This window comes from Ranitomeya imitator, unplaced genomic scaffold, assembly GCF_032444005.1.
Source record: "Ranitomeya imitator isolate aRanImi1 unplaced genomic scaffold, aRanImi1.pri SCAFFOLD_34, whole genome shotgun sequence".
Lineage (NCBI taxonomy): Eukaryota > Metazoa > Chordata > Amphibia > Anura > Dendrobatidae > Ranitomeya > Ranitomeya imitator.
This window is the reverse complement of record NW_027193601.1, coordinates 579,405-606,653: the sequence shown is the minus strand read 5'-3', so window position 1 is coordinate 606,653 and position 27,249 is coordinate 579,405. Positions and strand designations below refer to the sequence as shown.

The window sequence follows — 27,249 nt, the reverse complement described above, 5'->3', positions numbered from 1 at the left end:
TACCATACACTCTATACCCTACACTCTATATCCTACACTCTATACCCTACACTCTACACTCTATACCCTACACTCTATACCATACACTCTAAACCCTACACTCTATACCCTACACTCTATAACCTAAACTCTACACTCTATACCCTACACTCTACACTCTATACCCTACACTCTATACCCTACACTCTATACCCTACACTCTATACCCTACACTCTACACTTTATACCCTACACTGTATACCCTACACTCTATACCCTACACTCTATAGCCCAACACTCTATACCGTACACTCTATACCCTACACTCTATACCCTACACTCTACACTCTATACCCTACACTCTATACCCTACACTCTAATCCCTACACTCTACACTCTATACCCTACACTCTATACCCTACACTCTATACCATACACTCTATACCCTACCCTCTATACCCTACACTCTACACTCTATACCTTACACTCTACACTCTACACTCTATACCCTACACTCTATACCCTACACTCTATACTCTATACCCTACACTATATACCCTACACTCTACACTCTATACCCTATACTCTATACCCTACACTCTATACCCTACACTCTACACCCTACACTCTATACCCTACACATTATACCATACACTCTATACCCTACACTCTACACTCTATACCCTACTCCCTACACTCTATACCCTACACTTTATACCCTACACTCTACACTCTATACCCCACACTCTATACCCTACACTCTACACCCTACACTCTATACCCTACACTCTACACTCTATACCCTACATTCTATACCATACACTCTACACCCTACACTCTATACCATACACTCTATACCCTACACTCTATACCCTACACTCTATACCCTACACTCTACACTCTATACCCTGCACTCTATACCCTACACTCTATACCCTACACTATATACCCTACACTCTATACCCTACACTCTACACTCTATATCCTACACTCTACACTCTATACCCTACACTCTATAACATACACTCTAAACCCTACACTCTATACCCTACACTCTACACTTTATACCCTACACTCTATACCCTACACTCTATACCCTACACTCTATACCCTACACTCTACACTCTATACCCTACACTCTATAACATACACTCTATACCCTACACTCTATACCTTACACTCTATACCCTACACTCTCCACTCTACACCCTACACTCTACACTCTATACCCTACACTCTATACCCTACACTCTACACTTTATACCCTACACTCTATACCCTACACTCTATACCCTACACTCTATACCCTACACTCTACACTTTATAACCTACACTCTATACCCTACACTCTACACTCTATACCCTACACTCTATAGCCTACACTCTATACCCTACAATCTATACCCTACACTCTATACCCTACACTCTATACCCTACACTCTATATCCCAACACTCTATACCCTACACTCTATACCCTACACTCTACACTATATACCCTACACTATACACTCTATACCCTACACTCTATACCATACAATCTACACTCTATACCCTACACTCTATACCCTACACTCTACACTCTATACCCTACACACTATACCCTACTTTCTACACTCTATACCCTACACTCTACACTCTATACCATACACTCTATACCCTACACTCTATACCCTACACACTATACCCTACTTTCTACACTCTATACCCTACACTCTATACCCTACATTCTATACCTACACTCTATAACATACACTCTATACCCTACACTCTATACCTTACACTCTCCACTCTACACCCTACACTCTACACTCTATACCCTACACTCTATACCCTACACTCTACACTTTATACCCTACACTCTATACCCTACACTCTATACCCTACACTCTATACCCTAAACTCTACACTCTATACCCTACACTCTATACCCTACACTATATACTCTATACCCTACACTCTATTCCCTACAATCTATACCCTACACTCTATACCCTACACTCTATACCCTACACTCTATATCCCAACACTCTATACCCTACACTCTATACCCTACACTCTACACTCTATACCCTACACTATACACTCTATACCCTACACTCTATACCATACAATCTACACTCTATACCCTACACTCTATATCATACACTATATACCCTACACTCTACACTCTATACCCCACACTCTACACTCTATACCCTACACTCTACACCCTACACTCTATACCATACTCTCTATTCCATACACTCTTTACCATACACTCTATACCCTACACTCTACACTCTACAATCTATATCCTACTCTCTACACTCTATACCTTACACTCTATACCAAACACTATATACCATACACAATATATCATACACTCTATACCGTACACTCTATACCCTTCACTCTATACCCTACACTCTATACCCTACACTCTATACCCTACACACCATACCCTACTTTCTACACTCTATACCCTACACTCTATACCATACACTCTATACCCTACACTCTATACCCTACACACTACACCCTACTTTCTACACTCTATACCCTACACTCTACACTCTATACCCTACACTCTATAACATACACTCTATACCCTACACTCTATACCTTACACTCTATACCCTACACTCTCCACTCTACACCCTACACTCTACACTCTATACCCTACACTCTACACTTTATACCCTACACTCTGTACCCTACACTCTATACCCTACACTCTATACCCTACACTCTACACTCTATACCCTACACTCTATACCCTACACTATATACTCTATACCCTACACTCTATACCCTACACTCTATACCCTACAATCTATACCCTACACTCTATACCCGACACTCTATACCCTACACTATATATCCCAACACTCTATACCCTACACTCTATACCCTACACTCTACACTCTATACCCCACACTCTACACTCTATACCCTACACTCTACACCCTACACTCTATACCATACTCTCTATTCCATACAGTCTTTACCATACACTCTATACCCTACAATCTACACTCTACAATCTATATCCTACTCTCTACACTCTATACCTTACACTCTATACCAAACACTATATACCATACACAATATATCATACACTCTATACCGTACACTCTATACCCTACACTCTATACCCTACACTCCATACCCTACACTCTAGACCCTACACTCTATACCCTACACTCTATACCCTACACACTATACCCTACTTTCTACACTCTATACCCTACACTCTATACCATACACTCTATACCCTACACTCTATACCCTACACACTACACCCTACTTTCTACACTCTATACCCTACACTCTACACTCTATACCCTACACTCTATAACATACACTCTATACCCTACACTCTATACCTTACACTCTATACCCTACACTCTCCACTCTACACCCTACACTCTATACCCTACACTCTACACTTTATACCCTACACTCTATACCCTACACTCTATACCCTACACTCTATACCCTACACTCTACACTCTATACCCTACACTCTATACCCTACACTATATACTCTATACCCTACACTCTATACCCTACACTCTATACCCTACAATCTATACCCTACACTCTATACCCGACACTCTATACCCTACACTCTATATCCCAACACTCTATACCCTACACTCTATACCCTACACTCTACACTCTATACCCTACACTATACACTCTATACCCTACACTCTATACCATACAATCTACACTCTATACCCTACACTCTATACCCTACACTCTACACTCTATACCCTACACACTATACCCTACTTTCTACACTCTATACCCTACACTCTACACTCTATACCATACACTCTATACCCTACACTCTATACCCTACACTATATACCCTACACTTTATACCCTACATTCTACACTCTATATCCTACACTCTACACTCTATACCCTACACTCTATACCATACACTCTATACCCTACACTCTATACCCTACACTCTACACTCTACACCCTACAATCTATAACATACACTCTATACCCTACACTCTATACCTTACACTCTACACCCTACACTCTACACCCTACACTCTACACTCTATACCCTACACTCTATACCCTACACTCTATACCCTACACTCTACACTTTATACCCTACACTCTATACCCTACACTCTATACCCTACACTCTATACCCTACACTCTACACTCTGTACCCTACACTCTATACTATACACTCTACACCCTACACTCTATACCATACACTCTATACCCTACACTCTACACTCTATACCATACACTCTATACTGTACACTCTTTACCATACACTCTACACCCTACACTCTATACCCTACACTCTATACCCTACAATCTATACCCTACACCCTACGCTCTATATCCTACACTCTATACCCTACACTCTATACCGTACACTATATTCCATACACTCTATTGCATACACTCTATACCCGGCACTCTATACCCTACACTATACACTCTATACCCTACACTCTACACCATACACTCTATACCCTATACTCTATACACTACACTCTACATTCTATACCCTACAATCTATACCCAACACTCTATACCCTACACTCTATACCATACACTCTATACCCTACACTCTATACCCTACACTCTACACCCTACACTCTATACCCTACACTCTAATCCCTACACTCTACACTGTATACCCTACACTCTATACCCTACACTATATACCCTACACTCTATACCCTACACTATATACCCTACACTCTATACCCTACACTCTACACTCTATACCAAACACTCTATACTCTACACTCTATACCCTACACTCTATACCCTACACTATACACTCTATACCCTACACTCTACACCATACACTCTATACCCTATACAATACACTCTATACCCTACAATCTATACCCTACACTCTATACCCTACACTCTACACTCTATACCGTACACTCTATACCATACACTCTATACCCTACACTCTATATCCTACACTCTATACCCTACACTCTACACTCTATACCCTACACTCTATACCATACACTCTAAACCCTACACTCTATACCCTACACTCTATAACCTAAACTCTACACTCTATACCCTACACTCTACACTCTATACCCTACACTCTATACCCTACACTCTATACCCTACACTCTATACCCTACACTCTACACTTTATACCCTACACTGTATACCCTACACTCTATACCCTACACTCTATAGCCCAACACTCTATACCGTACACTCTATACCCTACACTGTATACCCTACACTCTACACTCTATACCCTACACTCTATACCCTACACTCTAATCCCTACACTCTACACTCTATACCCTACACTCTATACCCTACACTCTATACCATACACTCTATACCCTACCCTCTATACCCTACACTCTACACTCTATACCTTACACTCTACACTCTACACTCTATACCCTACACTCTATACCCTACACTCTATACTCTATACCCTACACTATATACCCTACACTCTACACTCTATACCCTATACTCTATACCCTACACTCTATACCCTACACTCTACACCCTACACTCTATACCCTACACATTATACCATACACTCTATACCCTACACTCTACACTCTATACCCTACTCCCTACACTCTATACCCTACACTTTATACCCTACACTCTACACTCTATACCCCACACTCTATACCCTACACTCTACACCCTACACTCTATACCCTACACTCTACACTCTATACCCTACATTCTATACCATACACTCTACACCCTACACTCTATACCATACACTCTATACCCTACACTCTATACCCTACACTCTATACCCTACACTCTACACTCTATACCCTGCACTCTATACCCTACACTCTATACCCTACACTATATACCCTACACTCTATACCCTACACTCTACACTCTATATCCTACACTCTACACTCTATACCCTACACTCTATAACATACACTCTAAACCCTACACTCTATACCCTACACTCTACACTTTATACCCTACACTCTATACCCTACACTCTATACCCTACACTCTATACCCTACACTCTACACTCTATACCCTACACTCTATAACATACACTCTATACCCTACACTCTATACCTTACACTCTATACCCTACACTCTCCACTCTACACCCTACACTCTACACTCTATACCCTACACTCTATACCCTACACTCTACACTTTATACCCTACACTCTATACCCTACACTCTATACCCTACACTCTATACCCTACACTCTACACTTTATAACCTACACTCTATACCCTACACTCTACACTCTATATCCTACACTCTATACCCTACACTCTATACCGTACACTATATTCCATACACTCTATTGCATACACTCTATACCCGGCACTCTATACCCTACACTATACACTCTATACCCTACACTCTACACCATACACTCTATACCCTATACTCTATACACTACACTCTACATTCTATACCCTACAATCTATACCCAACACTCTATACCCTACACTCTATACCATACACTCTATACCCTACACTCTATACCCTACACTCTACACCCTACACTCTATACCCTACACTCTAATCCCTACACTCTACACTGTATACCCTACACTCTATACCCTACACTATATACCCTACACTCTATAAACTACACTATATACCCTACACTCTATACCCTACACTCTACACTCTATACCAAACACTCTATACTCTACACTCTATACCCTACACTCTATACCCTACACTATACACTCTATACCCTACACTCTACACCATACACTCTATACCCTATACAATACACTCTATACCCTACAATCTATACCCTACACTCTATACCCTACACTCTACACTCTATACCGTACACTCTATACCATACACTCTATACCCTACACTCTATATCCTACACTCTATACCCTACACTCTACACTCTATACCCTACACTCTATACCATACACTCTAAACCCTACACTCTATACCCTACACTCTATAACCTAAACTCTACACTCTATACCCTACACTCTACACTCTATACCCTACACTCTATACCCTACACTCTATACCCTACACTCTATACCCTACACTCTACACTTTATACCCTACACTGTATACCCTACACTCTATACCCTACACTCTATAGCCCAACACTCTATACCGTACACTCTATACCCTACACTCTATACCCTACACTCTACACTCTATACCCTACACTCTATACCCTACACTCTAATCCCTACACTCTACACTCTATACCCTACACTCTATACCCTACACTCTATACCATACACTCTATACCCTACCCTCTATACCCTACACTCTACACTCTATACCTTACACTCTACACTCTACACTCTATACCCTACACTCTATACCCTACACTCTATACTCTATACCCTACACTATATACCCTACACTCTACACTCTATACCCTATACTCTATACCCTACACTCTATACCCTACACTCTACACCCTACACTCTATACCCTACACATTATACCATACACTCTATACCCTACACTCTACACTCTATACCCTACTCCCTACACTCTATACCCTACACTTTATACCCTACACTCTACACTCTATACCCCACACTCTATACCCTACACTCTACACCCTACACTCTATACCCTACACTCTACACTCTATACCCTACATTCTATACCATACACTCTACACCCTACACTCTATACCATACACTCTATACCCTACACTCTATACCCTACACTCTATACCCTACACTCTACACTCTATACCCTGCACTCTATACCCTACACTCTATACCCTACACTATATACCCTACACTCTATACCCTACACTCTACACTCTATATCCTACACTCTACACTCTATACCCTACACTCTATAACATACACTCTAAACCCTACACTCTATACCCTACACTCTACACTTTATACCCTACACTCTATACCCTACACTCTATACCCTACACTCTATACCCTACACTCTACACTCTATACCCTACACTCTATAACATACACTCTATACCCTACACTCTATACCTTACACTCTATACCCTACACTCTCCACTCTACACCCTACACTCTACACTCTATACCCTACACTCTATACCCTACACTCTACACTTTATACCCTACACTCTATACCCTACACTCTATACCCTACACTCTATACCCTACACTCTACACTTTATAACCTACACTCTATACCCTACACTCTACACTCTATACCCTACACTCTATAGCCTACACTCTATACCCTACAATCTATACCCTACACTCTATACCCTACACTCTATACCCTACACTCTATATCCCAACACTCTATACCCTACACTCTATACCCTACACTCTACACTATATACCCTACACTATACACTCTATACCCTACACTCTATACCATACAATCTACACTCTATACCCTACACTCTATACCCTACACTCTACACTCTATACCCTACACACTATACCCTACTTTCTACACTCTATACCCTACACTCTACACTCTATACCATACACTCTATACCCTACACTCTATACCCTACACACTATACCCTACTTTCTACACTCTATACCCTACACTCTATACCCTACATTCTATACCTACACTCTATAACATACACTCTATACCCTACACTCTATACCTTACACTCTATACCCTACACTCTCCACTCTACACCCTACACTCTACACTCTATACCCTACACTCTATACCCTACACTCTACACTCTATACCCTACACTCTATACCCTATACTCTACACTCTATACCCTACACTCTATACCCTACACTATATACTCTATACCCTACACTCTATACCCTACACTCTTTACCCTACAATCTATACCCTACACTCTATACCCGACACTCTATACCCTACACTCTATACCCTACACTCTATACCCTACACTCTACACTCTATACCCTACACTATACACTCTATACCCTACACTCTATACCATACAATCTACACTCTATACCCTACACTCTATACCCTACACTCTACACTCTATACCCTACACACTATACCCTACTTTCTACACTCTATACCCTACACTATACACTCTATACCCTACACTCTATACCCTACACTCTATACCCTACACTATATACCCTACACTCTATACCCTACACTCTACACTCTATACCCTACACTCTATAACATACACTCTAAACCCTACACTCTATACCCTACACTCTACACTTTATACCCTACACTCTATACCCTACACTCTATACCCTACACTCTATACCCTACACTCTATAACATACACTCTATACCCAACACTCTATACCTTACACTCTATACCCTACACTCTACACTCTACACCCTACACTCTACACTCTATACCCTACACTCTATACCCTACACTCTATACCCTACACTCTATAACCTACACTCTACACTTTATACCCTACACTCTATACCCTACACTCTATACCCTACACTCTATACCCTACACTCTACACTCTATACCCTACACTCTATACCCTACACTATATACTCTATACCCTACACTCTATACCCTACACTCTATACCCTACAATCTATACCCTACACTCTATACCCTACACTCTATACCCTACACTCTATATCCCAACACTCTATACCCTACACCAGGGGTCAGGAACCTTTTTGGCTAAGAGAACCGTAAACGCCACATATTTTGAAATATAATTCCGCGAGAGCCGTACAATATGTTTAAAGGGCCATTGACAGATCAATCGCTCCAATGTTCACTTAGTACAGCAAGGAATGCTCCTCCCTGCTGTATAAAGCCACAACTGGACTGAAACAATGGTAATTAGCAGTAAAAAATTAAATAAATAACTTACATTGTGAGCTTGCGATGCATGACATCAGTCCAGCAGTCTGGCTTCTTCTTTTTCCTGCGCATGACTGGAAGCTGGCATTCTTCCCACCTGATGTTGAGAGAATGCCAGCTTTGAGGCATTCGCAGAAGAAAGAAGCTGGAATGTTGGACATGTCACACAACGCATTGTCAGTTATGTCAATTGTCTATTTTATTATTTTACAGCGAATTATTGTTTAGGTCCAGCGGTGGCTTAGTGCAGCAGTGAGGAACACTCCTTTGTGTACTAAGTGACCGCTGGAGCAATTGTATCTGTCAGTGGCCCTTTTAAAAGTGTTGGTCTTACAGAAAATGAACAAAAAAGAGAGGCTCAGACCCATAGGGAACTAAAGCATTTACTACTTAAAGTGGTACATACAAGCAGGCACACCCAGCATAATAAATAATTTAACTTTATTAAATAGTCTCACTGTACATAAAGTGCACACATTGACTTGTATTTAATTTTAAAGAACAACAAATCTCCGAACTCTTTTTTTTATAACATAATAACGTTTTAATGCTGTTGCTAACCAACGATGAATAGAATACTTCCTACCATTAATGTGACTTCTGGTGCTGCATGGATTTGCTGATGGCTTTGTAATCTGGTTCATACGTGGTGAGGTTTAGCTTCATGCAGGCGTTGAGACTTCCATCCGTTAAACGTGAACGTATGTTAGTCTTGATGTGCTTTAGATGTGAGAAAGACTGCTCGCATGCATAGGTAGAGCCAAACATTGTCAGTACAGCAATACCCACACACTGCAGTGTTTGGTATGTGACAGGAAGTGCATTCCAAGTTTTGACAATCAGCTGGTCTGCATGTTGGAGTTGTTTCATTTCTCTCCACTTGTGTTTGCTTGCCAACTCTGCTTGCTGTCGTGCAAGTTTTTCCAAATCTTCATTAAGTGATTTAAACTTATTCACCCACATGTCTGAAGCCTTCAGGTCAGCAGCTTGTAGCTCAAAATCTCTGATGGAGACACCAGGGATATAACTCAGGTCAGTGCTGTCCAGTGCACACTCATGTGGATGAGTGATGAACTTAAAAAGACGAGTGTGCTCACGAAATTCTCCAAAGCGCGCTTTGAATGATTGCAGGAGATTGGATGTAAAGCCTGCTAGCTGCTGAATATCAAGATGTTGTGCAGGGTCATTTGCTGTGCATGCATCTTTAAACTCTCCCAGTTTTTCAAAGTGTATTAAACGACCTGTTTCAATGTCTGCGATAAACAGTTCCAGCTTATTTTCAAATGCAAACACAGCTTGTTGAAGCGATAAAACTGTATTACCAACGCCTTGCATTTTCACATTGAGCTGGTTCAGATGTTCAGTCATATCTACAAGATAGAAGAACTTCAGGAGCCACTCAGTGTTGGACAACTCAGGATGGTCAACGTTTTTCATTTCAAGAAAAGTTCGTATTTCACTCAGACAAGCTGCGAAACGGCTGAGCACCTTCCCTCTTGACAGCCAGCGCACGTTGCTGTGCAGAAGCAGACCAGGATAATTATTCCCAACTTCATCCAGGAGTGTTTTAAACTGGCGATCATTTAAAGCACGGGCAACAATAAAGTTGACCACCTGAATGACAAGTGACATCACCTCACCAAGCTGCTCACCAAACATCTGAGCACAAAGTGCCTCCTGATGTAGGATGCAGTGAAAACTAAGGATAGGTCTTTTTTCATGTTCACGAAGAAGCGCTACAAATCCTTTGTTTTTTCCTACCATGCTTGGAGCACCATCAGTACACACTGAAATAAGTTTATGCATTGGTAGATTTTTTTCTTTAGTGAACTCAGTGAATGACTTGAACAAATCATCCCCTCTTGTTGTCCCTTTCAGAGGCAAAACAGCAAGACTTTCCTCATGTAACGTGTCACCGACAGCATACCTTGCAATGATGCTGAACTGAGATATATGGCTTACGTCAGTTGATTTATCCAAAGCAAGAGAAAAGAACAGAGCTGTATTTATGTCCTTCACTTGGGATGCCTCAATCTGATTTGCCATCATGATGGCACGGTCATGAACTGTTCTTGCTGACAGAGGCATGTCTTTTATCCGTTTGATAATCTTGGCTTTATCCGGAAAATCATCAAAAAGTTCATTGGCAACATCAAGCATAAATGTTTTGGCATACTCCCCATCTGTGAATGGTTTTCCGTTTCTGACAATTGCCAAAGCACCAACAAAGCTAGCCGAATTTAAGTCACCTTGTTGGGTCCAAACTCGAAGTTGCTGCTGACTAGCTTGCACTTTGCACAGCAGCTCTTGACAGGCTTTCTTCCTGCTGTCCCCTTCAGGATATTTCGATGCAAATGAAGCATGGCGTGTGTCAAAGTGGCGCTTTATATTTGACCGCTTCATAGATGCAATTTTATCATTGCATATAAGACAAACTGGTGAACCTGCTCTCTCCACAAAGGCAAATTCGTCTGTCCACTCCTGCTGAAAAGTACGATACTCCTCATCCTTCTTTCTTTTAGCCATCTTCTTCAATAAAGGGCAGTACTGTGGGGTGAAAAGAAGGCTCTGAGTCATTATTTCTTTAATTTGTGGATTTGTCTGCAAGCAGGGCCAACTCCAGGTTTCTTTTGGTCCTTGTGCTATAGAACTTTAGTAGACCTCTAGAAGAGCTGTCTTCTTTTCGTCACGGGTTAGTCGGGTGCACAGTGGTCTATACAGCACAGCCCGCACAGTGGTCTATACAGCACAGGCCGCACAGCGGTATATCCAGCACAGCCCGCACAGTGGTCTATACAGCACAGCCCGCACAGTGGTCTATCCAGCACAGCCCGCACAGTGGTCTATACAGCACAGCCGGATGGATAGACCACTGTGCGGGCTGTGCGGTATATACATACCACTGTGCGGGCTGTAAAATAAAGATGAGAAATCACGCTGCAGCTGATCACAGCTATGGGCCCCAGGGGCCCGAGCTCCTGCTGCACTGTGCCCCCGTACCTGTCCCTGGTGGTCGTTGTAGTAGAAGTACTCCTTGGTTTAGGGGTCGGGGTTCTGGCCCTGGACATAATGAAGGCTCCTGCGGGGGCCCCTGAGGGCCGGGGACAGGCGGCAGAGTCGGAGCCGCAGTGCGTGACAGGACATGGCTAGGACGGCCGCGGGTCACTATGGAAACAGGTGCTGCCGCTTCCGGGCACCGCCGGAAACATGGGAACTGAAGAAAGCATCCGCACGCGATGCTTGTGTAGTGGGCATGTCAGGGGCGTGGCGGCGGATACAGAGAGCCACCCCCTGCTATGGATGGGAGGAGCCGCTCTGCAGCGTCACTGAGCCTGCGCACTGCTGCTTATCTATAGATAGAAGTAAGTGACGGAAGTGTGCGGGAGCAGGAGGCGGACATAGTGCGGTGACCAGGGGCGTCTGACTTGCCGGCCCCGGGCCCCTTGTCTGCGAGCCAGATACGGCCATCAAAAGAGCCATATCTGGCTCGCGAGCCATAGGTTCCCGACCCCTGCCCTACACTCTATACCCTACACTCTACACTCTATACCCTACACTATACACTCTATACCCTACACTCTATACCATACAATCTACACTCTATACCCTACACTCTATACCCTACACTCTACACTCTATACCCTACACACTATACCCTACTTTCTACACTCTATACCCTACACTCTACACTCTATACCCTACACTCTATACCCTACAATCTATACCATACACTCTATACCACACACTCTATACCCTACACTCTATACCCTACACTCTATACCCTACACTCTACACACTATACCCTACACTCTATACCCTACACTCTATACCCTGCAATCTATACCATACACTCTATACCCTACACTCTATACCATACACTCTATACCCTACACTCTATACCCTACACTCTATACCCTACACTCTACACACTATACCCTACACTCTATACCCTACACTCTATACCCTACACTCTACACTCTAAAATCTATACCCTACTCTCTACACTCTATACCTTACACTCTATACCAAACACTCTATACCCTACACTATATACCATACACTCTATATCATACACTCTATACCGTACACTCTATACCATACACACTATACCCTACACTCTATACCCTACACTCTACACTCTGTACCCTACACTCTATACTATACACTCTACACCCTACACTCTATACCATACACTCTATATCCTACACTCTACACCATACACTCTATACTGTACACTCTATACCATACACTCTACACCCTACTCTCTATATCATGCACTCTATACCCTACACTCTACACTCTATACCCTACAATCTATACCCTACACCATACGCTCTATACCCTACACTCTATACCCTACACTCTACACTCTATACCGTACACTATATTCCATACACTCTATTCCATACACTCTATACCCTGCACTCTATACCCTACACTATACACTCTATACCCTACACTCTACACCATACACTCTATACCCTACACTCTACACTCTATTCCCTACAATCTATACCATACATTCTATACCCTACACTCTATACCCTACACTCTATACCCTACACTCTATACTCTACACTCTATAACCTACACTCTATACCATACACTCTACACCATACAATCTACACTCTATTCCCTACACTCTATACCATACGCTATATACCCTACACTCTATACCCTACACTCTATACCCTACACTATACACTCTATACCCTACACTCTACACTCTATACCATACACTCTATACCCTAAACTCTATACCCTACACTCTACACTCTATACCCTACACTCTATACCCTACACTCTATACCCTATACTCTATACCCTACACCCTATACCATACACTCTATACCCTACACTCTACACTCTATACCCTACACTCTATACCCTACACTCTAAACCCTACACTCTATACCCTACACTCTACACTCTATACCCTACACACTATACCCTACTTTCTACACTCTATACCCTACACTCTACACTCTATACCCTACACTCTATACCCTACAATCTATACCATACACTCTATACCATACACTCTATACCCTACACTCTGTACCCTACACTCTACACTCTATACCCTACACTCTATACCCTACACTCTATACCCTGCAATCTATACTATACACTCTATACCCTACACTCTATATCATACACTCTATACCCTACACTCTACACTCTATACCCCACACTCTACACTCTATACCCTACACTCTACACTCTATACTATACACTCTACACCCTACACTCTATACCATACACTCTATACCCTACACTCTACACACTATACCCTACACTCTATTCCCTACACTCTATACCCTACACTCTATACCCTACACTCTATACCCTACACTCTACACCCTACACTCTATACCCTACACATTATACCATACACTCTATACCCTACACTCTACTCTCTATACCCTACACCCTACACTCTATACCCTACACTTTATACCCTACACTCTACACTCTATATCCTACACTCTATACCATACACTCTACACCCTACACTCTATACCATACACTCTATACCCTACACTCTACACTCTATACCCTACACCCTACACTCTATACCCTACACTTTATACCCTACACTCTACACTCTATACCCTACACTCTATACCCTACACTCTACACTCTATACCCTACACTCTATACCCTACACTCTATACCCTACACTATATACCCTACACTCTATACCCTACACTCTACACTCTATATCCTACACTCTACACTCTATACCCTACACTCTATAACATACACTCTAAACCCTACACTCTATACCCTACACTCTAGACTTTATACCCTACACTCTATACCCTACACTCTATACCCTACACTCTATACCCTACACTCTACACTCTATACCCTAGACTCTATAACATACACTCTATACCCTACACTCTATACCTTACACTCTATACCCTACACTCTCCAATCTACACCCTACACTCTACACTCTATACCCTACACTCTATACCCTACACTCTACACTTTATACCCTACACTCTATACCCTACACTCTATACCCTACACTCTATACCCTACACTCTACACTCTATAACCTACACTCTATACCCTACACTATATACTCTATACCCTACACTCTATACCCGACACTCTATACCCTACAATCTATACCCTACAATCTATACCCTACACTCTATACCCTACACTCTATATCCCAACACTCTATACCCTACACTCTATACCCTACACTCTACACTATATACCCTACACTATACACTCTATACCCTACACTCTATACCGTACAATCTACACTCTCTACCCTACACTCTATACCCTACACTCTACACTCTATACCCTACACACTATACCTTACTTTCTACACTCTATACCCTACACTCTACACTCTATACCATACACTCTATACCCTACACTCTATACCCTACACTCTATACCCTACACTCTATACCTTACACTCTATACCCTACACTCTACACTCTACACTCTATACCCTACACTCTATACCCTACACTCTACACTTTATACCCTACACTCTATACCCTACACTCTATACCCTACACTCTATACCCTACACTCTACACTCTATACCCTACACTCTATACCCTACACTATATACTCTATACCCTACACTCTATACCCTACACTCTTTACCCTACAATCTATACCCTACACTCTATACCCGACACTCTATACCCTACACTCTATATCCCAACACTCTATACCCTACACTCTATACCCTACACTCTACACTCTATACCCTACACACTATACCCTACTTTCTACACTCTATACCCTACACTCTACACTCTATACCCTACACTCTATACCCTACACTCTATACCCTACACTATATACCCTACACTCTATACCCTACACTCTACACTCTATACCCTACACTCTATAACATACACTCTAAACCCTACATTCTATACTCTACACTCTACACTTTATACCCTACACTCTATACCCTACACTCTATACCCTACACTCTATACCCTACACTCTATAACATACACTCTATACCCAACACTCTATACCTTACACTCTATACCCTACACTCTACACTCTACACCCTACACTCTACACTCTATACCCTACACTCTATACCCTACACTCTATACCCTACACTCTATACCCTACACTCTACACTTTATACCCTACACTCTATACCCTACACTCTATACCCTACACTCTATACCCTACACTCTACACTCTATACCCTACACTCTATACCCTACACTATATACTCTATACCCTACACTCTATACCCTACACTCTATACCCTACAATCTATACCCTACACTCTATACCCTACACTCTATATCCCAACACTCTATACCCTACACTCCATACCCTACACTCTACACTCTATACCCTACACTTTACACTCTATACCCTACACTCTATACCATACAATCTACACTCTATACCCTACACTCTATACCCTACACTCTACACTCTATACCCTACACACTATACCCTACTTTCTACACTCTATACCCTACACTCTACACTCTATACCCTACACTCTATACCCTACAATCTATACCATACACTCTATACCATACACTCTATACCCTACACTCTATACCCTACACTCTATACCCTACACTCTACACACTATACCCTACACTCTATACCCTACACTCTATACCCTGCAATCTATACCATACACTCTATACCCTACACTCTATACCATACACTCTATACCCTACACTCTATACCCTACACTCTATACCCTACACTCTACACACTATACCCTACACTCTACACCCTACACTCTATACCATACACTCTATTCCATACACTCTATACCCTACACTCTATACCCTACACTCTACACTCTAAAATCTATACCCTACTCTCTACACTCTATACCTTACACTCTATACCAAACACTCTATACCCTACACTATATACCATACACTATATATCATACACTCTATACCGTACACTCTATACCATACACACTACACCCTACACTCTATACCATAAACTCTATATCCTACACTCTACACTCTATACCATACACTCTATACTGTACACTCTATACCATACACTCTACACCCTACCCTCTATATCATGCACTCTATACCCTACACTCTACACTCTATACCCTACACTCTATACCCTACAATCTATACCCTACACCATACGCTCTATACCCTACACTCTATACCCTACACTCTACACCGTACACTATATTCCATACACTCTATTCCATACACTCTATACCCTGCACTCTATACCCTACACTATACACTCTATACCCTACACTCTACACCATACACTCTATACCCTACACTCTACACTCTATTCCCTACACTCTATACCATACATTCTATACCCTACACTCTATACCCTACACTCTATACCCTACACTCTATACTCTACACTCTATACCCTACACTCTATACCATACACTCTACACCATACAATCTACACTCTATTCCCTACACTCTATACCATACACTATACACTCTATACCCTACACTCTACACTCTATACCATACACTCTATACCCTAAACTCTATACCCTACACTCTACACTCTATACCCTACACTCTATACCCTACACTCTATACCCTACACTCTATACCCTACACCCTATACCATACACTCTATACCCTACACTCTACACTCTATACCCTACACTCTATACCCTAAACTCTAAACCCTACACTCTATACCCTACACTCTACACTCTATACCCTACACACTATACCCTACTTTCTACACTCTATACCCTACACTCTACACTCTATACCCTACACTCTATACCCTACAATCTATACCATACACTCTATACCATACACTCTATACCCTACACTCTGTACCCTACACTCTACACTCTATACCCTACACTCTATGCCCTACACTCTATACCCTGCAATCTATACTATACACTCTATATCATACACTCTATACCCTACACTCTACACTCTATACCCCACACTCTACACTCTATACCCTACACTCTACACTCTATACTATACACTCTACACCCTACACTCTATACCATACACTCTATACCCTACACTCTACACACTATACCCTACACTCTATACCCTACACTCTATACCCTACACTCTATACCCTACACTCTATACCCTATACTCTACACCCTACACTCTATACCCTACACATTATACCATACACTCTATACCCTACACTCTACACTCTATACCCTACACCCTACACTCTATACCCTACACTTTATACCCTACACTCTACACTCTATACCCTACACTCTATACCATACACTCTACACCCTACACTCTATACCATACACTCTATACCCTACACTCTACACTCTATACCCTACACTCTATACCCTACACTCTACACTCTATACCCTACACTCTATACCCTACACTCTATACCCTACACTATATACCCTACACTCTATACTCTACACTCTACACTCTATATCCTACACTCTACACTCTATACCCTACACTCTATAACATACACTCTAAACCCTACACTCTATACCCTACACTCTAGACTTTATACCCTACACTCTATACCCTACACTCTATACCCTACACTCTACACTCTATACCCTAGACTCTATAACATACACTCTATACCCTACACTCTATACCTTACACTCTATACCCTACACTCTCCACTCTACACCCTACACTCTACACTCTATACCCTACACTCTATACCCTACACTCTACACTTTATACCCTACACTCTATACCCTACACTCTATACCCTACACTCTATACCCTACACTCTACACTCTATAACCTACACTCTATACCCTACACTATATACTCTATACCCTACACTCTATACCCTACACTCTATACCCTACAATCTATACCCTACACTCTATACCCTACACTCTATACCCTACACTCTATATCCCAACACTCTATACCCTACACTCTATACCCTACACTCTACACTCTATACCCTACACTCTATAACATACACTCTATACCCTACACTCTATACCTTACACTCTATACCCTACACTCTCCACTCTACACCCTACACTCTACACTCTATACCCTACACTCTATACCCTACACTCTACACTTTATACCCTACACTCTATACCCTACACTCTATACCCTACACTCTATACCCTACACTCTACACTTTATAACCTACACTCTATACCCTACACTCTACACTCTATATCCTACACTCTATACCCTACACTCTATACCGTACACTATATTCCATACACTCTATTGCATACACTCTATACCCGGCACTCTATACCCTACACTATACACTCTATACCCTACACTCTACACCATACACTCTATACCCTATACTCTATACACTACACTCTACATTCTATACCCTACAATCTATACCCAACACTCTATACCCTACACTCTATACCATACACTCTATACCCTACACTCTATACCCTACACTCTACACCCTACACTCTATACCCTACACTCTAATCCCTACACTCTACACTGTATACCCTACACTCTATACCCTACACTATATACCCTACACTCTATACCCTACACTATATACCCTACACTCTATACCCTACACTCTACACTCTATACCAAACACTCTATACTCTACACTCTATACCCTACACTCTATACCCTACACTATACACTCTATACCCTACACTCTACACCATACACTCTATACCCTATACAATACACTCTATACCCTACAATCTATACCCTACACTCTATACCCTACACTCTACACTCTATACCGTACACTCTATACCATACACTCTATACCCTACACTCTATATCCTACACTCTATACCCTACACTCTACACTCTATACCCTACACTCTATACCATACACTCTAAACCCTACACTCTATACCCTACACTCTATAACCTAAACTCTACACTCTATACCCTACACTCTACACTCTATACCCTACACTCTATACCCTACACTCTATACCCTACACTCTATACCCTACACTCTACACTTTATACCCTACACTGTATACCCTACACTCTATACCCTACACTCTATAGCCCAACACTCTATACCGTACACTCTATACCCTACACTCTATACCCTACACTCTACACTCTATACCCTACACTCTATACCCTACACTCTAATCCCTACACTCTACACTCTATACCCTACACTCTATACCCTACACTCTATACCATACACTCTATACCCTACCCTCTATTCCCTACACTCTACACTCTATACCTTACACTCTACACTCTACACTCTATACCCTACACTCTATACCCTACACTCTATACTCTATACCCTACACTATATACCCTACACTCTACACTCTATACCCTATACTCTATACCCTACACTCTATACCCTACACTCTACACCCTACACTCTATACCCTACACATTATACCATACACTCTATACCCTACACTCTACACTCTATACCCTACTCCCTACACTCTATACCCTACACTTTATACCCTACACTCTACACTCTATACCCCACACTCTATACCCTACACTCTACACCCTACACTCTATACCCTACACTCTACACTCTATACCCTACATTCTATACCATACACTCTACACCCTACACTCTATACCATACACTCTATACCCTACACTCTATACCCTACACTCTATACCCTACACTCTACACTCTATACCCTGCACTCTATACCCTACACTCTATACCCTACACTATATACCCTACACTCTATACCCTACACTCTACACTCTATATCCTACACTCTACACTCTATACCCTACACTCTATAACATACACTCTAAACCCTACACTCTATACCCTACACTCTACACTTTATACCCTACACTCTATACCCTACACTCTATACCCTACACTCTATACCCTACACTCTACACTCTATACCCTACACTCTATAACATACACTCTATACCCTACACTCTATACCTTACACTCTATACCCTACACTCTCCACTCTACACCCTACACTCTACACTCTATACCCTACACTCTATACCCTACACTCTACACTTTATACCCTACACTCTATACCCTACACTCTATACCCTACACTCTATACCCTACACTCTACACTTTATAACCTACACTCTATACCCTACACTCTACACTCTATACCCTACACTCTATAGCCTACACTCTATACCCTACAATCTATACCCTACACTCTATACCCTACACTCTATACCCTACACTCTATATCCCAACACTCTATACCCTACACTCTATACCCTACACTCTACACTATATACCCTACACTATACACTCTATACCCTACACTCTATACCATACAATCTACACTCTATACCCTACACTCTATACCCTACACTCTACACTCTATACCCTACACACTATACCCTACTTTCTACACTCTATACCCTACACTCTACACTCTATACCATACACTCTATACCCTACACTCTATACCCTACACACTATACCCTACTTTCTACACTCTATACCCTACACTCTATACCCTACATTCTATACCTACACTCTATAACATACACTCTATACCCTACACTCTATACCTTACACTCTATACCCTACACTCTCCACTCTACACCCTACACTCTACACTCTATACCCTACACTCTATACCCTACACTCTACACTCTATACCCTACACTCTATACCCTATACTCTACACTCTATACCCTACACTCTATACCCTACACTATATACTCTATACCCTACACTCTATACCCTACACTCTTTACCCTACAATCTATACCCTACACTCTATACCCGACACTCTATACCCTACACTCTATACCCTACACTCTATACCCTACACTCTACACTCTATACCCTACACTATACACTCTATACCCTACACTCTATACCATACAATCTACACTCTATACCCTACACTCTATACCCTACACTCTACACTCTATACCCTACACACTATACCCTACTTTCTACACTCTATACCCTACACTATACACTCTATACCCTACACTCTATACCCTACACTCTATACCCTACACTATATACCCTACACTCTATACCCTACACTCTACACTCTATACCCTACACTCTATAACATACACTCTAAACCCTACACTCTATACCCTACACTCTACACTTTATACCCTACACTCTATACCCTACACTCTATACCCTACACTCTATACCCTACACTCTATAACATACACTCTATACCCAACACTCTATACCTTACACTCTATACCCTACACTCTACACTCTACACCCTACACTCTACACTCTATACCCTACACTCTATACCCTACACTCTATACCCTACACTCTATAACCTACACTCTACACTTTATACCCTACACTCTATACCCTACACTCTATACCCTACACTCTATACCCTACACTCTACACTCTATACCCTACACTCTATACCCTACACTATATACTCTATACCCTACACTCTATACCCTACACTCTATACCCTACAATCTATACCCTACACTCTATACCCTACACTCTATACCCTACACTCTATATCCCAACACTCTATACCCTACACCAGGGGTCAGGAACCTTTTTGGCTAAGAGAACCGTAAACGCCACATATTTTGAAATATAATTCCGCGAGAGCCGTACAATATGTTTAAAGGGCCATTGACAGATCAATCGCTCCAATGTTCACTTAGTACAGCAAGGAATGCTCCTCCCTGCTGTATAAAGCCACAACTGGACTGAAACAATGGTAATTAGCAGTAAAAAATTAAATAAATAACTTACATTGTGAGCTTGCGATGCATGACATCAGTCCAGCAGTCTGGCTTCTTCTTTTTCCTGCGCATGACTGGAAGCTGGCATTCTTCCCACCTGATGTTGAGAGAATGCCAGCTTTGAGGCATTCGCAGAAGAAAGAAGCTGGAATGTTGGACATGTCACACAACGCATTGTCAGTTATGTCAATTGTCTATTTTATTATTTTACAGCGAATTATTGTTTAGGTCCAGCGGTGGCTTAGTGCAGCAGTGAGGAACACTCCTTTGTGTACTAAGTGACCGCTGGAGCAATTGTATCTGTCAGTGGCCCTTTTAAAAGTGTTGGTCTTACAGAAAATGAACAAAAAAGAGAGGCTCAGACCCATAGGGAACTAAAGCATTTACTACTTAAAGTGGTACATACAAGCAGGCACACCCAGCATAATAAATAATTTAACTTTATTAAATAGTCTCACTGTACATAAAGTGCACACATTGACTTGTATTTAATTTTAAAGAACAACAAATCTCCGAACTCTTTTTTTTATAACATAATAACGTTTTAATGCTGTTGCTAACCAACGATGAATAGAATACTTCCTACCATTAATGTGACTTCTGGTGCTGCATGGATTTGCTGATGGCTTTGTAATCTGGTTCATACGTGGTGAGGTTTAGCTTCATGCAGGCGTTGAGACTTCCATCCGTTAAACGTGAACGTATGTTAGTCTTGATGTGCTTTAGATGTGAGAAAGACTGCTCGCATGCATAGGTAGAGCCAAACATTGTCAGTACAGCAATACCCACACACTGCAGTGTTTGGTATGTGACAGGAAGTGCATTCCAAGTTTTGACAATCAGCTGGTCTGCATGTTGGAGTTGTTTCATTTCTCTCCACTTGTGTTTGCTTGCCAACTCTGCTTGCTGTCGTGCAAGTTTTTCCAAATCTTCATTAAGTGATTTAAACTTATTCACCCACATGTCTGAAGCCTTCAGGTCAGCAGCTTGTAGCTCAAAATCTCTGATGGAGACACCAGGGATATAACTCAGGTCAGTGCTGTCCAGTGCACACTCATGTGGATGAGTGATGAACTTAAAAAGACGAGTGTGCTCACGAAATTCTCCAAAGCGCGCTTTGAATGATTGCAGGAGATTGGATGTAAAGCCTGCTAGCTGCTGAATATCAAGATGTTGTGCAGGGTCATTTGCTGTGCATGCATCTTTAAACTCTCCCAGTTTTTCAAAGTGTATTAAACGACCTGTTTCAATGTCTGCGATAAACAGTTCCAGCTTATTTTCAAATGCAAACACAGCTTGTTGAAGCGATAAAACTGTATTACCAACGCCTTGCATTTTCACATTGAGCTGGTTCAGATGTTCAGTCATATCTACAAGATAGAAGAACTTCAGGAGCCACTCAGTGTTGGACAACTCAGGATGGTCAACGTTTTTCATTTCAAGAAAAGTTCGTATTTCACTCAGACAAGCTGCGAAACGGCTGAGCACCTTCCCTCTTGACAGCCAGCGCACGTTGCTGTGCAGAAGCAGACCAGGATAATTATTCCCAACTTCATCCAGGAGTGTTTTAAACTGGCGATCATTTAAAGCACGGGCAACAATAAAGTTGACCACCTGAATGACAAGTGACATCACCTCACCAAGCTGCTCACCAAACATCTGAGCACAAAGTGCCTCCTGATGTAGGATGCAGTGAAAACTAAGGATAGGTCTTTTTTCATGTTCACGAAGAAGCGCTACAAATCCTTTGTTTTTTCCTACCATGCTTGGAGCACCATCAGTACACACTGAAATAAGTTTATGCATTGGTAGATTTTTTTCTTTAGTGAACTCAGTGAATGACTTGAACAAATCATCCCCTCTTGTTGTCCCTTTCAGAGGCAAAACAGCAAGACTTTCCTCATGTAACGTGTCACCGACAGCATACCTTGCAATGATGCTGAACTGAGATATATGGCTTACGTCAGTTGATTTATCCAAAGCAAGAGAAAAGAACAGAGCTGTATTTATGTCCTTCACTTGGGATGCCTCAATCTGATTTGCCATCATGATGGCACGGTCATGAACTGTTCTTGCTGACAGAGGCATGTCTTTTATCCGTTTGATAATCTTGGCTTTATCCGGAAAATCATCAAAAAGTTCATTGGCAACATCAAGCATAAATGTTTTGGCATACTCCCCATCTGTGAATGGTTTTCCGTTTCTGACAATTGCCAAAGCACCAACAAAGCTAGCCGAATTTAAGTCACCTTGTTGGGTCCAAACTCGAAGTTGCTGCTGACTAGCTTGCACTTTGCACAGCAGCTCTTGACAGGCTTTCTTCCTGCTGTCCCCTTCAGGATATTTCGATGCAAATGAAGCATGGCGTGTGTCAAAGTGGCGCTTTATATTTGACCGCTTCATAGATGCAATTTTATCATTGCATATAAGACAAACTGGTGAACCTGCTCTCTCCACAAAGGCAAATTCGTCTGTCCACTCCTGCTGAAAAGTACGATACTCCTCATCCTTCTTTCTTTTAGCCATCTTCTTCAATAAAGGGCAGTACTGTGGGGTGAAAAGAAGGCTCTGAGTCATTATTTCTTTAATTTGTGGATTTGTCTGCAAGCAGGGCCAACTCCAGGTTTCTTTTGGTCCTTGTGCTATAGAACTTTAGTAGACCTCTAGAAGAGCTGTCTTCTTTTCGTCACGGGTTAGTCGGGTGCACAGTGGTCTATACAGCACAGCCCGCACAGTGGTCTATACAGCACAGGCCGCACAGCGGTATATCCAGCACAGCCCGCACAGTGGTCTATACAGCACAGCCCGCACAGTGGTCTATCCAGCACAGCCCGCACAGTGGTCTATACAGCACAGCCGGATGGATAGACCACTGTGCGGGCTGTGCGGTATATACATACCACTGTGCGGGCTGTAAAATAAAGATGAGAAATCACGCTGCAGCTGATCACAGCTATGGGCCCCAGGGGCCCGAGCTCCTGCTGCACTGTGCCCCCGTACCTGTCCCTGGTGGTCGTTGTAGTAGAAGTACTCCTTGGTTTAGGGGTCGGGGTTCTGGCCCTGGACATAATGAAGGCTCCTGCGGGGGCCCCTGAGGGCCGGGGACAGGCGGCAGAGTCGGAGCCGCAGTGCGTGACAGGACATGGCTAGGACGGCCGCGGGTCACTATGGAAACAGGTGCTGCCGCTTCCGGGCACCGCCGGAAACATGGGAACTGAAGAAAGCATCCGCACGCGATGCTTGTGTAGTGGGCATGTCAGGGGCGTGGCGGCGGATACAGAGAGCCACCCCCTGCTATGGATGGGAGGAGCCGCTCTGCAGCGTCACTGAGCCTGCGCACTGCTGCTTATCTATAGATAGAAGTAAGTGACGGAAGTGTGCGGGAGCAGGAGGCGGACATAGTGCGGTGACCAGGGGCGTCTGACTTGCCGGCCCCGGGCCCCTTGTCTGCGAGCCAGATACGGCCATCAAAAGAGCCATATCTGGCTCGCGAGCCATAGGTTCCCGACCCCTGCCCTACACTCTATACCCTACACTCTACACTCTATACCCTACACTATACACTCTATACCCTACACTTTATACCATACAATCTACACTCTATACCCTACACTCTATACCCTACACTCTACACTCTATACCCTACACACTATACCCTACTTTCTACACTCTATACCCTACACTCTACACTCTATACCCTACACTCTATACCCTACAATCTATACCATACACTCTATACCACACACTCTATACCCTACACTCTATACCCTACACTCTATACCCTACACTCTACACACTATACCCTACACTCTATACCCTACACTCTATACCCTGCAATCTATACCATAC

The 27,249-nt window shown here is 42.2% G+C and overlaps 2 protein-coding genes across 2 annotated transcripts; both read right to left on the bottom strand.

The window, feature by feature from the left end:
• Positions 1-10,333: 10,333 nt before the first annotated feature.
• LOC138653779 (general transcription factor II-I repeat domain-containing protein 2-like) lies at positions 10,334-12,271 on the bottom strand. Its single transcript, XM_069743356.1, has one exon. The coding sequence runs from the start codon at positions 12,269-12,271 to the stop codon at positions 10,334-10,336; it is 1,938 nt and encodes a 645-aa protein (XP_069599457.1).
• Positions 12,272-23,988: 11,717 nt separating this feature from the next.
• LOC138653784 (general transcription factor II-I repeat domain-containing protein 2-like) lies at positions 23,989-25,926 on the bottom strand. The gene has a single exon (XM_069743362.1). It carries the CDS (start codon positions 25,924-25,926, stop codon positions 23,989-23,991), a length of 1,938 nt encoding a protein of 645 aa, XP_069599463.1.
• Positions 25,927-27,249: the final 1,323 nt, after the last annotated feature.

Coding starts and splice junctions, on each gene's coding strand:
- LOC138653784 (XM_069743362.1), bottom strand. CDS start 25,926: ATGGCTAAAAGAAAGAAGGATGAGGAGTATCGTACTTTTCAGCAGGAG.
- LOC138653779 (XM_069743356.1), bottom strand. CDS start 12,271: ATGGCTAAAAGAAAGAAGGATGAGGAGTATCGTACTTTTCAGCAGGAG.